Below are 16,288 nucleotides of genomic sequence, written 5' to 3' on the forward strand. Positions count from 1 at the left end.
GTAAGGATTTATTACCAAAATACGTATATCTCACCATATACTACCTTGAGATAATTTTCCTGCAGGAATTTCTAGGAAAATAAACAAAATTAATGAAAAACTATCCATAAACAAAGATTGGGAAACAAGCTAGAATTTTACACTCCTGGCAACATCTGTAAGTATCTCCTTCATGCCTTCGCCCGTGCAATTGCATCTTTTTAGTAATCTAGTGATCTGTACTGTACTGTACACAATATCACTTGTTCTGGTCTAATTAGTGTGTTGTTCAGCTCCAGCAGAAGTTAAATGCTCTTAAATTCAGCTAAAAGGGAATCTCCTTGAGTGCATTTTAACAACATTCTTATCTTGTCCTGCGACCTTTTAAACATCTGAGGCAATGCACTCAAGCTCCTTTTATGTTCAATTGAGTGTTCATTCTCTTGCATTGTGCAGCTTTCTATCATTACCTCACTCTCCCCAGAATAAATTTGCTTTCCAACTTGAATGCTCAAATGACCAAACATTCCCTATCTTAATCTTTTCACCACATTGTCAACCAAAAGGCCAATTTCTATATTTTTGCAAATTTCTTTATTATATCCTATAGCGTCTAAGTCAAATATATAAAAAAAACCAAGGGACTCAGCGCTGGCCTCCATGAAACAGGTTTTAAAACCTATCTTTAGTTACAAATTAACCAATCAACTATTATCTTTTGTTTTCTACTATTGACTCAAGCTCAGATCTAATTGTATACTCTTCCTTGGATTCCATGTGAACTTGGCCAAAGTCCACAAGCACTACCTCAAATGAACTTGCCCTTCTTTTCAAAAAGTCCATTCAGGTACATCAAACATGAAGCCCACTTGACAGATCAATTCTGACTGTCTTTCATTAATCTGTGTCTCTTTAAATTGAAATTTATGCTGTCCTGTCACAATTGATTCCAAAAAGTTATCCATCACCAAAGCTAAATTAAATGGCTTGTCAGTTTATCCCTCCCTTTGTAAAAGAGCAGTGTACTCTCAGCAGCTTTCCTATCCTGCAATGCCTCTTGCAATTTAGGAGTATTGAAACATTGAATTTGTTACCTCGCCAATACACCTTTTCATCCTTGCTTCTCTTAATAGCCTGAGAAAACTTTCATCCAGGCATGGCCGCTTTCAAATGGTAAAACCCTTAAACACTCCTTTGCAACGCTTGTACCATTTAATACCTCGCTCTTTCTTCAACATGTGCAAAATATTGATTACAAATCTTAGTCTTGTCAATTTTTTCCACACACGTTATCTTTGTTTCTTAATAGGCAACACTTCTTAGACACTTCAAATCTAATCTTAAGTCAGTTGATTTGTTTTTTGAAGTTTCTTCTATTTTCTTAAAGACCTGAAGTTGGATTTGCATTGGGGGACCACTTTGTCGAGCACCTCTGCTCCATCCACTGACAGCGGAATTCCCAGGTGTCCAAACGTTTTAATTTCAATTCCCATTCCAACATATCGCTCCATGGCTTCCTCATGTTCCACAATGAGGCCACCTTCAGAGTGGAGGAGCAACACCTTATATTGCATCTGGGTAGCCTCCAACTTGCAGGCATGAATATCAATTTCTCCTTCCAGTTTAAAAAAATCCCTCCCCTCTCCCCTCTTTTATTCTCCACGCTGGCTTCTTACTTCTCACCTGCCTGTCACCTCCTTTTAGGTCCCCCGCTCCAATGGTCCACTCTCTCCCCTATCAGATTCCTTCCTCTTCAGCCCTTTACATTTCCTACACAACTGGCTTTCCCTATCACCTTCTAGCTGCCCTCCTTCCCATCCCTCCACCTTCCTTTCCAGTCCTGAAGAAGGATCACAGCCCAAAACATCACCTGTTTATTTATCTCCATTGATGCTGCCTGACCTGAGTTCCTCCAACATATCATGTGTGTTGCTTTGGATTTGCATTCTTTGGCACAGGTCATTACAGAGACCAATTAATAATGTCAACTTTAATACTCAATGCATACGTATTATTTCATACAAGATGGGTTTCCTCTGGGTACGCTGGTTTCCTCGCACATCCCAAATTCATGAAGATTGGTAAATTAATTTCCTGATGTAAATTAACCATTGTGTATGTAGGTAAGCAGTAGAATATGGGGGGGGGGGAGTTGCTGTTAAAATTGAGAATGTGTGGAAAACAAAAAAAGATTCATGTAGGATTAGTGTGAGTGAGTAGTTGATGGTTGGCATGGACCCAATCAGCCAAAAGGCCATTTTCTTTGACTGTTATCTCTTTTTCTCATTTTGTATGATGCAAATAGCTTCCCATATATTTCCACAACAAGGGGAAACTCACCAACACGCGTAACAAAATGGCAATTTTAATCCTGTTTCCTAGCTTTTCATATCTCAAATATGAGCAGCTGTGATTGTTAGCTGGCTGCAATTACATTTGTAAATTGACGCTGCTTGTAATTTTGGAAGTGCACCAAAATTCTATGTTTGTTTTACATGTTTGGGATTAAGCTAGTCCATCAACGTCTTGTATCCTAGAGTTTGTTTTCCTTCTTGCTTTTAGAAATTAGTCTTTGATTTCTGGTTCTTCTACAATATAATCCATGAGAATGGAAATGGAGATATTTTTTCTTTAAAATGTTGATTCTTAAAAAAAATCAACTATGAGGTAAAACCTCATACACACATAATCGTGAGGTGTCTCCTGGCTTTACTAAGGGAGATTATTCAATTAAGCGCCCCCATAAATCTGTGTCTTGAATACATCCCCCTCGGCCTGGAAGTAAAATCCCTGGCGCAGGTGCCGGTCAGCTGTTGGGTGACTGTTCTCTGCCGTACTGTCAGCTCCCATTCATCCCTGCCAGTCCGGGGAATGTTTCGCTGTCAAATAGGGTCCGACTGGAAACGAGCAGCAATTGTTTCTATTTTTTTAATTATCTATCATAGGATTTTCTTCCTCCTGACTATATGTAGAGAAGTAACTGGATACGATTTAGTAGATGTTACAATCATATATGAAAAAAAAACTCAGTGTATCCTTACATTTGACAGCTGGATTCCCCTGAGTCAAAGTGGAAAGGTCCAGTAAAGCTCCCTACCCAATGCTGCAGCTTTAAAGTCATTTACTCACCAGCTGTGCAGGGAGTCCGGAGCGGGGTAATGTCTTTGTAATGTGCTGGGAGGGGACAGCATACATTCTGTTTTTCGTGGAAGGAAATACACTCATCTGTGGAATCTAAGCTTTGACCCTGGACCGCTCCAGAAAGCAGTGAAATGGACACTGCCTTTTACGAGGCACTAACTCCAGCAAAACTTCGCTGCTTACGTTTTTGAATTGGAGCCGTGGTACCCTTACGAGGCTTTCCCAGCCGGTGGAAGCCTTCGCAGTAAAATGATAATAAAACGTGAGTGTCGACTTTCTTTGCGTCCTGCCAAATTATACCGCAATGATGATGCTCCAGAACTTGCTGCTTTTGAAATGTGGGTTTGCGATGCACTGAATTACTTGCAGAGTGATTACGGGTTGTTTTGCTAAAAGACCGCGACTATTATAAGATGTCCGGGTTGATTTAATATGGATTAGTTGAAAAAGGGTCAAAAAAGGCAAATTTGGCAAATTTAGGGAAGGTTGATTTTAAGTAATTGCATCTCTCCGTACTTGCTATAGGTAAGTGATTATAGGAAGTATAATGTCCTTCCGAAGCACATTGATAGTTAACGGTTTGTGTGCTTTAGTGAAACAGCAGTTCTGAACGAACTTTTGTCGACGTGAAATGTAGAATGAAGACTGAAGCTTAGTTTGAAGAGCAGCCGGGAGAAAGTGTATGAAAGCTGACAAGCATTTTGTGTGCTTTGAAATGCAGAGCAGAATTGAATGGTCAACGCTTCCGGTGATTGTCATGAGGTTTCAGGTCAGTAGCGGATCTCTCATTGGGATCGCGGAAGGGATGTACGAGGATATGTGATCGCTGTTTAAAAGTATGTCCTTAAAAGCGAGTAGTTACATAAGAAAAACTGCAACGCACGGTGCTAGTTCCGGTTGGAAGTTCATTTCCAAGTATCACCTGGTGTTGTAACAGTGAACGTTACAACATGAAGTAGGGGGATAAAACGAATTTTGGTGGCCTAACCTGCGTTTTCCCTTTTGCTTGCCCACTATTAAACCAACAAATGATTGATCTTGTGGTTCAAAGGATTTGCGCTCTTTTTGGAATCTGTGTGAGTGTGTACGCTTATTCTCTGAGGTTAAATTTTGAAGTCACCGGTGACCTTCAACGTAACAAGGAGACACATGAAGCTTGTCCAAATTCTATCATCGCCACAAATCATCTCTTCTCCACCCCCCGTCCCCAATCGCACTTACTAGGTGGAGCACAGAGTCTGCCTTCCACTCTTTCAGATCTAGCAGAGTGGCTCTATCTCCTCCAGCCGCTGCCTCGCAGCGCGCCAGATACTGTACACGGCTGCAATCTTGACCTCCGATGCTGTTTACACGTCACCCTTGTGACCGCCTGGGCTGGGTTCTCCACTCGCATCCCAGAAAGTTGTGGCCTCTGTAACTTGCCCCAAATGAGTGTCCGAGAGAGAAGCATGCGGGGAATGAAAATTAGATTGTGTACGTGGGTGGGTTCATGTTCCAGGCAGGTCCAGTAGCCAGGCAGTCCGTTTCTGTCCTGCATCGTTTTTCACGACTCTGACATCCAGCTCGACTGCCTGGGTCAGGGGAGTTCCTGAACTTAAGACATGGGACCACCACTTACCCACCCAATTGTTGACAGCACTATTGCGCAAAGATTGCACCTCTATGCCCCCAGATCGATCAGATTAAAATATTTCAATGTCGGGCAGCATGTTATGCAATGAAGTCTTCTGAATGTTCCTACCCAAACAAGATTCTTAGATCATGTAATTGAGTCTGAAATGGTATGCTCTGGCTATATAGGAGGGAAGTTCTGAATCAGGCAAGCTAGATTGTGAAAGTTCAGTTCTTAGGTCTTCCCCAACACCAGTTGGCAAGGAGGTGACTGGAGATGATCAGCATTGCCTGGGCAATCTTACAAATCTGGATTGTTGCATTGTAGCAGAATATCCTTCCAAGTTGTTGAGTGAGAGAGAAATCAATCTAAAGAAAGTATTAGTAAGATGAGTCAGGACGAATAAAAGCCAAGCAGCCATTTGTCTAATAATTTTCAGCCTCCTAACTTTAGTAATGAAAATCGACTGATTTAAATGTTTGAAAAAATATAAGGTATGGAGTTGTGCAGGAAAAAGGTGTTGAGTTAATAGGTCAGAAATCATCTTATCGAATGGCTCAGCAACCATGAGGGTTTTTTGGTTTTTAGTGTTGGGGGGAATAAGCAGCCCAACAGAACTGCAAACACATTACATTAACCAGATCTGTTCTCTGGCCCATATGATTGAAATCACACACTTCCTGTATTTTAATTAGATTTGATCATATTCTTATGAGTGGCACATTTCACTCACTCCTTTCCAGGGTAGGCTTTTTAATTAAATTGAGCCCATTTGCTCATTAATGATTATAATGTTACAGGGCAATAGCAAGCTGTAAGCACCACTATAATTTTGGCATGCCAAATGGTAGATAGTTTGGAACATGGAAATAATAGACTAACAAGTTTAGACACAAAGCTGCAAGGGTGTAAAGGAACAATTCTGTTGCATGGAACTTGGAAACATACTTGACCCTAAAAGGAGATGCATTCAATAGCATTTCATTTTGAAGAGCAAAGACTCTTTGCGTATTTGCTTTCTCATTTATCTGCTAACCTTGTGCCATCTAAACTTCAGCTTATCCAAATCTCTGCCGTCTGAATGTGACCTCATCCCAAGCACAATTTACTCCTCATTCCTATGGTTATTACTCCCAGTTTGGCAATGACTCAATTCTAAAATTCCTGTCTTCAAGCTGTTCCAAGTTTACAGTCCTCTCCATCTTTACAAATCCCTGCAGCCTTCTGAGATCTCTACTCCTATTGATCTGACAACTTGCACATGCCCAAGTTTCATTTTTATTTCTCCATCTTTGGCCATGCCATCACATGCCATCTTCTCTCTACAGAAGGCAGTGTATCAGAATACTGGGTCCTTTCTCAGGCTCGAAGTATGCAACTATGGAATGTCCCTAGGATCATTTCTCAGCTCTCAATTGTTTACAATACTGATTAATCGGAAGAGGGACAGAGTGTAAGATATCAATGGCTGCAGATGATATGAAAGTTCTAGGGGTGTTGATGTTAGGATTCTGCAACAGAAGATGTATAGATTAAGTGGGTGAAAATTTGACAAATTAAGTTTAAAATGGAAATGTGTGAGGCACTGAAGATGAAATAAAAAGCAAACTATTACCTAAAGGGATAAAAAATAGAAATGAGTGAATGCCATCGGATATAAATGTTTTTGCACATGAATTACAAGAAGTTAGCATGTAGGTGGAAGAAGTAGAATATTAGCCTTTATTGAAAGTGCATTGGAGTTTAAAATATTTTTTTTTACAAATTGTACCTGATGTTGGTGAAGCCACATCAGGAATACGCTGCACGTTTTTTTCCCCACAAGGAATATAATCTCTAGAATACTCTACCTTCGAGGGCTGTGGAGAGTAGATGATAGCAGGTATTTATTTGCTGATCAAAACCATGGGTATTGGCACAAAGAAGAAGTTAAGGCCTGGGACAGATCAACCACTGATCACATTGAATGATGGGACAGGCGGGAAGGGCCAGCTACTTCAATTTTCCTGGGATCTTGGAATACCAAAACACAAGTTGAAGAATTTCACCTTCTGTCTTGTTGCATCTTTTACCCTTCTCTTTGCCCTTTAAAAATCATGTTACAGTCTCTCTACCTACTATCTTGTAAGGCTGGTATGAAATGTTACTAAAGCTCCAGTACAGAACTTTAAGCTGTTAGTAGGTCAAAGACAAATAGAATAGGATTGATGCGAAACCAATTATTGTTGAGTTTCTGTCCTTTTGACTGAATAGTTCCCAAATCTTGGCCACATTTTTCAGCGGAAGGTAAAAGTGGTCATGGATTCAAACTGGTAATTAGAAAGGATGATTCTTGAGGTGATTTTGTCTTCAGTTTGCAGCTGTTGCTAATCACGGGTACACTTTAAATTACAAAGTATTAGCCACCTTTTATTATTTTAAAACAGACAGATTGCACAGTACAACACTAAGGCTTTATGTTCATCTTTTGTAGGTACCCAGAGTTACACTTGCCCCTCTGCTGGACAGACCCCACTGGACTGATGGCCTACTTTTTGTAGAGTCTCCCATTAGCCACAATCAGTCCACCAGTTGTCCAATCCAAGATTCAACCTGCAGACCATTTTGAAATTTATATTCAGCCCCTCTGCTTTGGAGAGTCCAAAAGTTTAGTTGGAGGTCATTTGTTATGTTATTTCATGTTAGTGCGTGTGGGCATGGAAATCCAGTCCATTGACACATACTGGCACTGGCGCTTATTTCAACTGGAACCATTGGATAGACATCAATGTAATCAGTCCTGTGGGGATTTGAGATGAAGTTAGAGCTGGAGCTGAGGAACGTCAATGGAAGGTTGACAGTGGTGGTGTCCCACCACTTGGCACAGTTCTGCTCTTTCCTAGCTGTTCAATCCACTGACCAACTGTTATTTTTGAAATGGCCATTTTTAGTAAGTTTCACTATGTATTTATTAAAATAAACAATGACATTTTGCCATTATGAATGTTTCTTTCAATAATGGTTGCCAATTTATGAGTGTGATGTTTATTCACATCACGTCATGAACAATTATGTTTTGGGCTGTAGCTCTGTCATTGACAAGTATTTTGCAATCAGCGACGAAATGATGGTTCTCAAGATGGACTTTAAGAACTGTGCACAGCTTGTTAGCAATTTCTGCGGTGTGGGTTTTAGTGCTGCTTTTTGTTTCTGCCAGTAACTGTAAGTGATCTCTTGTGCTGATGTTGACAAGTATGCTGGACAGCCGGACCCAGGAAGTGATTTTCTGATGGTAAACCACGGGAGTTTGTTTTTAAAACTGGAACATTTTTTGTCATTTTCATGCAGAGTGAAATAAAGTGCAAGTACATGACATTAAGGAGAAAACAGTAAAATTATAACTTCACCCTAAAAATAAATTTTGAGGGAAATGAAAATATAAACCCAGTTCCAGCTCTTCAACAAAGGCTTGATGCTTTCAGTTTTATCAGTGATAATATTTAATCAACAGTTGATTTCTAATTTATTCCATCTGTGAAAGTTAGAACAGAGCAGAATAGTATTGGATCTAAAAAAGATTCCACATTTAAGTAACTACATTTAAGCAAACTGCACCCCAACAACCCCCAACCTAGAATAACGTGGACAGCATATTTATAGAGGTGCTTACCTTGCAGCTGAAGGAATGGGTGACCACCTGACTAAAGAAGGATGGCAGGCAAGTAGGGTGAATTCAGGGGAGCTTCAAAGTGTATATCACTGCAGAAGTGTTGAAAGAAAGTGGGAGGTGAATGTACTTCAGTGCCTCTTATGGCTTGGCTGTGCAGAGGGGAGAAACAAAAATGCGAGATTAATAGTGGTAGGAGACTCAAAAGGAGAATGAACAGTTCCTTCCTTAGTCATAAATATGAATCCAGACTGGTGCACTGCCTCACTAGGTGGACACAAGGCATTCTAAAAAGGAAGGTCAACAGTCAGAGGCTGTGGTTCCCAATGACACTGAAGATGAAGCTAAAAAGAGGGATAAAGTCCTTCAACATGATTACAGCAGAGCTAAGTCACTGATTATAAACATACATGCCATACTCCTTGATGTCACTTACTACTTCTGGTGGTGCAAGCAAGTGATGAGTTAGAGGATTACTTGAGCAGATGTGTACAAAGAAGGACTTCAGATTTCTGGAACACTAGGAATGCTACAGGGAGAGGATAGGATCTGCGCAGGCAGATAGGTTGCATCTGAATTGGAATGGGCCTGACAGCCTTGTTGAGGAGCTTTGCGAATGTAGTTCAGAAGGGTTTAAATCTAATTTGCGAAGGAATAGAATATTTTGTATAACACACTCAGTGGCCGCTTTATTAGGTACACCTCATTAATGCAAATATTTAATCAGCCAATCATGTGGCAGCAGCTCAATGCATAAAAGCATGCAAATGTGGTCAAGAGTTCCAGTTGTTGTTCAGACTAAACATCATAATAGGGAAGAAATGTAATCTTAAGTAACCTTGGATTGATTGTTGGTGCCAGATGGGGTGGTTTGAACATCTTAGAAACTGCTGATCTCCTAAGATTTTCATGTATGACAGTCTCTAGAGTTTATAGAGAATGATGTGGAAAATCTTGTGTATTTAATATTTCAGTAATATTGTAAATATATTTGATTAAGCATTCTTTAAATAATTCGTTAGATAGATAGATATACTTTATTAATCCCGAGGGAAATTTGGTTTCGTTACAGCCGCACCAAGAATAGAGCGTAAGTATAGCAATACAAAAACCCCCAACAATCAAATAACAAGATGCAAACTATGCCAGATGGAAAATAAGTCCAGGACCAGTCTATTGGCGCAGGGTGTCTGACCCTCCACGGGAGGAGCTGCACGTTCGATGGCCACAGGCAGGAACGACCTCCCGTGCCGCCAAGTGTTGTATCACGGTGGAATGTGGCCGAAGTCCAACAGTAAAAAGTTCAATATCCAGTCTGCAAACACATTCCTCGATCGTAATATGCCCCGGATTGCACCATCCGTTGTTAGCCAGAACAGTAAGCACCCAACTCCTTCACGCTTACCGCTCTCAATGCACTTCCGGTCAGCCGGAACGGTGTTACCCACCAAACTCTTCTTCTCCAAAAGTCTCTGTTGTCTCGACCCGGTCCTCTTTCCTCGGCTTTGTGATCCCCCTCTGCATCCTCTGTGTGTTTTCCTCCAGATTTCAGCAGGGGTGTCCGCCGCTCTGTTCGCTAAACCGGCCGGTATTTGCTGGTCCGTGGAATACACAATGCGACCTTGCTTCTGTCCCGCGTGTCGGGATGTAACCATTTCCAGCGCTAAAAAAAACCCAAATAAAACTCTCTCTACAAGCATGTTAGAGAGGGTGCAGCTTCGACATGTTACCGTGAGAAAAAAAAATACAAAAAATAACATCAATTAGAAAGTAAGAATAGATTGGAACGGCTGTACCAGGCTGCGTGCATGACCGGCGCATGCGCGCTATATATATGCACACATTATGGGTTATATGTAATACTGCATGAATGGCATACATCATCATGTCACGACGTTATAAGTACAGGCCTTGCTTGAAAGTAAAAATGAAATTAGACACAAATTCCCAGTTTCCTTGTTATCCTTTTAATTAGTTTTTGATTTGGAATTATAAGATATTACAGCAACAATGAGTAAGCTTTAAATAAACTCAAGAGGATGGACTACCTGCTTGTTAAGCACAGTGAGAAATAGTCGAGGAAACAAAAGCAGCATAGCTAGAAGCAGGTGGGTAAAGGCGACAGTAGTGCAAATAATGGTATGTTATGACAGTGGTGTGCAGCGGAGCATCTCTGAATGCATGACATGTTGAACCTTGAAGTGGATGGGCTACATCAGCAGACCACGAATATACACTGAGTGTCCACTTTATTAGGTACAGAGGTAACAAATAAAGTAGCCAGTGAGTGTCTGTGGAATATAATATTGGGGCAGTGGCGGTAGATACAGTCAAACATAGGAGATCAAGGTCAGGCAAGTAGGCAGAAAAGACTGATATGATAAGGCACATAAAAGGAATGCAAAGTTAAAATGAACCTATTTTAATACAAGGAGTCTGACTTGTAAGATACTCAAACTCACTGTTGATTTACACAGGGAATTATGTCCTTATTGCCAGAAAGAAGGACAGGACTAGCAGCTCAACACTCCAGGGTTTGGTACCGTGAGGTGGGGAAGAGGTTCTACGAAAAGAGGACTACACGGATATAAAAGGAAAAGTGGCATTGCCTTTTTAGCGTTTTCTGGGAAGCTTTCAAAGCCAGGATATGGGACTAGCGGAATAAAGTTTCGGCACAGACTGGAAGGGCCGAATGGCCTGTTTTCTCTGCTGTAGTGTTCTATGGTTCTACGATATACAGGATTCTAGAGAAAAGGCAGAAGTTTGCGGGTCTGTATCCTGAATACATTTGGAGACTGATCATTGGTTTGTGTATTGAGAAGATAACCAGATGGGGGCTGAGCTCCTGTCTCGGGACACTGAAAGGCAATCTCATTTAAACATTCCTTGATCCTTATAGGATGACTGTCACTGATGTTGCTACCCAGAACGAGGTGTCACCCAAAAACTAACTTGTTTTTCCTCTTTCTCAATTCTGAGGAAAGGTTCTGGATTTTAAACGACAACTGAATTTTTTTCACAAATGCTGCCTGATCTGCTTTTTCTGTTTTTATTACATACTTATATCCTTTGCAGTTTTTAAATTATAATTTCAATCAACAATTTGAGATTGAGTTGAGAAAAAAAATTATTTCCCACTAAGGGTGATTTATTTATTTTGTGACACAGCGTGATAACAGTCCCCTTCTAATCCTTGGAATTCCCTATCTGAGAAGGTAGTGGCGATTCCATTCTTGAATCATTTCAAGACCTAAATTGATAGATTTTGGGGTATTAAATGATTCCAGGGAAAGTCCCTCTGTGGCAGAGAGGCAGAGATGATCTTGTGGAATGTTGGAGCAGTCACAAGAGGCCAGACGGCCAGCTCTTGCTTCTGTTACCCATCTACACAAAAAATGCTAGAGGAATTCAGCAGGCCAGACAGTGTTTACGGAAAAGAGCAAACAGTCGATGTTTTGCCCGAGACTCTTCTTCAGGACCGAAAAGGAAGGGGAGAAGTCAGAGTAAGAAGGTGGGGGGAGGGGAGGAAGAAGTACAAGGAGGCAAGTGATAGGTGATACCTGGAGGGAGGGAGTGAAGTAAAGAACTAGGAAGCTGATTGGTGAAAGAGAGAAAGGGCTGGAGATGGAAAGATCTGATGGGAGAGGGTAGAAGACAATGGAAGAAAGGGAAGAGTACCAGGGGGAGGTGATGGACAGGTAAGGTGATAAGGTGAGAGAGGGAAATAGGAATGGTGAAGGGGAGGGGTGCAATTATCAGAAGTTTGAGAAACCGATGTTCATGCCGTTAGGTTGGAGGCTACCCAAATGGAATATAAGGTGGTGCTCCTCCAACTTGAGTGTGGCTTCATTACAGTAGTAGAGGAAGCCATGGACTGACATGTTGGAATGGGAAGTGGAATCGAAATGGGTGGCTACAGGGATATCCTGCTTTTTCTGACAGATGGTGCATAGGTGCTCAGCAAGGGTCTCACCGATATATAGGAGGCCACATCGGGAGCACCCAATGCAGTAGATGACCCCAACAGACTTGCAGGTGAAGTGTTGCCTCACCTGGACAGACTGTTTTGGACCCTGAATGGTAGTGAGTGAGGAGGTGATGACTCACTTCTCTTATTCATAGTTGTCTGATTTCTTGATAGTGGCTGGTATGAATTGGAAACCTAAGGGAAATTAGTGATCATGTCCAAAATGACTGGTGCCCTCTTTATTTCTTTGAAACCTATTAATCATCAAGATTTACTTTTGTGCCAATTTTGAAAATTCTACTTTTAAGCAGAGTTGTTGAACCACACTTTTATCAGGTGTTCTAAGGTTTAATTCAGGATTTAGTAGATAGGTTTCTAGGGGAAAAACATACTTTTAGGTACCTAATTTGTTTGAGATGGAATGAATGAGTTAATGCTCCAAGTCTAGCAGATTTTTTTTAGTGGAGTATGTAGTGAGAATGGGTCATGAGGGTGGGTATTACAATAGGTGTACAAGAGTGTGGGTGGACGTTGTGGCAGAATCTTGAGGTATGACCAGAGCAGATATCCAGGCCTGACATCAGGGTTATGGGTGTACAGCTATAATTGAAATACAGCCTTGAGCAAAGTGAGAGTGGAGTAGCCTGCCTTGATCTATTCGTGAACTCTCTGGACGCACTGTTCTGCGGCATGAATGAAGCAAGGATGTGCCATAAGAGTGATTTTTAGAGATCTGTAGCCAGCACAGGGAGGGTATTGTGCTTGAGATCCTGGGCAGCTGGTGCGTACGTGCATGTTTGTGTGTGGTAAGCTACTGTGTTCTGGAGACGGTTATGCTCAATCGAGCAATCCAAGTCTCCAGCAGATACTAGATAAGAATGATTGGATCTGTACGAACTAGACGGAGCCAGAGTCAGCACAGCCAAGCTTTCAAAGACTGCTAGGCTTCCTGATTGTTTTTGGGAGGAGACAGATTGTCCGACAAACATCAAGTCCAAAACATCCATTAGATTAAATTGGTATGAAGCTCCAAGGGCAGAATTTCCTGCCCCCTTTCATTTGCTATATGCGAACACGTTGATTGTTTAGTTTTCAGACTCTATTCCCGCCCCCCCCCCCACCCGGTTCAGATTAAACGTTGTTAACAAAGTTGACGATTGGATCTGTGTGATCCATGTAAATCCAATAGGATGGGAATGATTTAAATAGTGATGTTTCGCGTTTACACTGGAGTCCTTACAATGTTGTTTTCTGTAAAGTCAATATCTGTAAAACAGAAGTGAAGGTGTTTCTGATAATAGTCTTTTTGATTCCCAGAAATACACAGAGAGAACGGTTATGGCAGACGAGTGTGTGTGCAGTAGTTCCACCTCTTGGCCCTTTTGCTGTAGGTTTCCAAATTTCCCTTTACTATGTATTTATCGTGCCAACCGAGTGGAATCTTCCTGTAATGGAGATGCAGACAGTGCGTTCAGATTCCACACACTCAGAATAAAGGTGTTCCCCCCCCCCCGCCCCCCATTCCGGTGTTTGAGGCTTTTAGAGATGATGCATAATTCTCCACATTATGTGCCTATGCAAGCAGTAGAAATTTGGTTTAATTTTTAGCATCATTCTTGGCAGAAATATTGGGGGGCCAAACGGCATGATCCCTCGTTGCACTGTTCTATGTTCTATTGGTATTTTTCCCCCTGTGGTGATGGGTAGCAAGGGATTCCTTAGCGTTCAGAAGCAATACATAGCAGGCTGAGCAGGGGAATGACACAGGTTTGTGTCACGATGAAGCAACTCTCACTCCTCCATAAACCACATAATGCACTGACTGCTCTGGATCACCAGAACCAAAGTAGCGTGGTGGGAAACGGAAGTCTATTAATAGCTAGAAGGTCCATTTTGTTGAATTGGAAAGAAATCAACCCTCCTACAGTATTCCATTGGTTTTCACAAACTATGGTGTGTTTGAATCTGGAGAAAATTAGAAGTGCAGTTTATGACCCTTCTATTAAGTTTGAAAAAATTTGGAGGCCATTTATTCAGCATTTTCATTTGATGTAATTTGATCATTTCCAAACTTGTTTTATTTCTCTGTACTGTTGTTGGAGGGGAATGGAATCGTTGGCGCTGAGGTTTTCTTCTTTTCCATTTTTAAGTTGTTAGTTTTGCCCAAGTCTTTTAGTTTAGTTTAGTTTTTTTTTCCTTTTGGGATGGTTTTTTTTTTCTCCTTTTCTTTCTTTTTTCTTTTTTTTTGCTTTATATTATCCGTGATCAGTTCTACATGTATGGGAGTTTTGGTAATTTCCACTATTTGGTTTTTCCAATTACTCTTTTTTTAAATGTAACAATGCATCTCATATTATCTGTATTATTGCTATGTTTTGTTTCTATATTTTGAAATTAATAAAAAGATTGAAAAAAAGGAAACGGAAGTCTATGATTGAGCCTGTAATGTAACAAATACTTTACTGATTATAACTTGCAACGTAAAATAGATGTGCATTCTAAACAGATCACGATATTTTGGTGAATAATTTCATAGCTTATTGCGTAGAAATAAACTTTGACTAGAAAACGAAGACATTAATCTGTTGATGTTCGATTTGTTTGCGGGCACGGGACTACAAATTCAATAAAGACTGTACTCCACCAAAGACAGACATCCAAAGGAGATTGACCAAATCCGGATAGTGTGGGGATAGCGATATGAGGCTGGGAAACCTGGGGGTCCGAGGATTAGTAATGGGAATTGTAAATGTACCTGGAGAAGATCGGGAATGAGTGGGTGGGGTGGGCTAGGTAGAGTAGGATATGGCCATATGATGGATCAGAGTTTGGTGGAGGGAAAGCCACTATGAGGAGTAGGCATCTTACCAATTAGAATCTGTCCAGGGTAGATTCCCAGCATCAGACTTCATGACAGTGACCTGTTCATTTCCTCTGCAAATACCTGAAGCAGGTCTTGTGCGCATTGTAAAGTCTTGTCCCCACTGCATCTGCTCTCAAAGCACGTACAATTATAAATTATTGAATTATCATCAAGGTGTGCAGTACAAGCCATTGAACACTTACACCTGGCAGTACTCCTGCATGTCAGATCCAAGGAGGATGCAGAAGGAAAATCTTTTTTTTGTCAGTTCTTGATAGTGTATGTATAGTGTTTTTTTTGTGTGTGAATTTCATTGTATTATTTTCCTGCGGTGAGGGGGAGCAGTTTGCAAGTGATTGGGGGATGCAGGTGAGGAGTGGTTAATCGGCAGAATGACTTGGGTGGGAGATGGAAGAGCAGATATAGTAACAGGCTGTGATGTGATTAGCGGAGGTGATAAAGGCCTGCGTGTGATGGAATCGGCTAAGAAAGGGAAATGGAGAATGGGAGCAAGAGAAGTGAGGTGGGCTGATGGGAGCAGTGGGGGTAGGGACTTCGTGGGAGGACAGGCGGATGGAGCAGAAAGCAACCGGATGATAGGGAAGTGAGATTAGGTTTGTGTAAGAGGACCTGGACTGATCAGGAGAAAGAGATGGCCAGAAGGTAGCAGGTTACCTGAAACTGGAGAACCTTTTGGTTTGTAGATTTCTCATATGGAATATGAGGTGCTATTCCTCTAGATTGCATTTCACCTGCCTTTCTGACAGTGGATGAGACTGAGAACAGACAGATTTGTGGAATGCAGACAGAAATTCATGAACCTTTCTTGATAGGCAATGCTCTCATCCCAGGAATTAGTCTGGTAAATCTCCTTTGGACTGCTTCCAATACAACTACGTGTCTTTTAGGTAAGAAGTCCAAAGCTGCACGTTGTATTCCAGGTGTGATCTCACCAACACCCTGTACAACTGTAAAAAAAAATCCCTTTTCTTAAACTTCAAGCCTTTTACAACAAAGGCCAATATGCCATTTGCCCCCTTAACTATAAGGCATAGGAGCAGAATGACGCCATTCAGCCCA

The 16,288-nt window shown here is 41.2% G+C and overlaps 1 protein-coding gene across 3 annotated transcripts in view; it reads left to right on the top strand.

Moving 5' to 3' along the window:
- LOC140200536 (rho GTPase-activating protein 7) overlaps positions 1-16,288 on the top strand; it is a 201,612-nt gene that overhangs the window by 154,096 nt on the left and 31,228 nt on the right. The window contains exons 1-2 of one of the 3 annotated variants that reach the window (XM_072264014.1): positions 3,121-3,382; positions 3,758-3,889. The exons of 1 other annotated variant lie outside the window; for it this stretch is intronic. In XM_072264014.1, the coding sequence (XP_072120115.1) occupies positions 3,853-3,889 (37 nt within the window). In that variant the 5' untranslated portion in view covers positions 3,121-3,382; positions 3,758-3,852. Of the gene's footprint in view, positions 1-3,120; positions 3,383-3,757; positions 3,890-16,288 lie in introns of those variants that run through there. One more of the 3 variants, XM_072264015.1, reaches the window with a different exon arrangement.

The sequence above is a fragment of the Mobula birostris genome, chromosome 7 (genome assembly GCF_030028105.1).
Source record: "Mobula birostris isolate sMobBir1 chromosome 7, sMobBir1.hap1, whole genome shotgun sequence".
In the NCBI taxonomy this organism is placed as follows: domain Eukaryota; kingdom Metazoa; phylum Chordata; class Chondrichthyes; order Myliobatiformes; family Myliobatidae; genus Mobula; species Mobula birostris.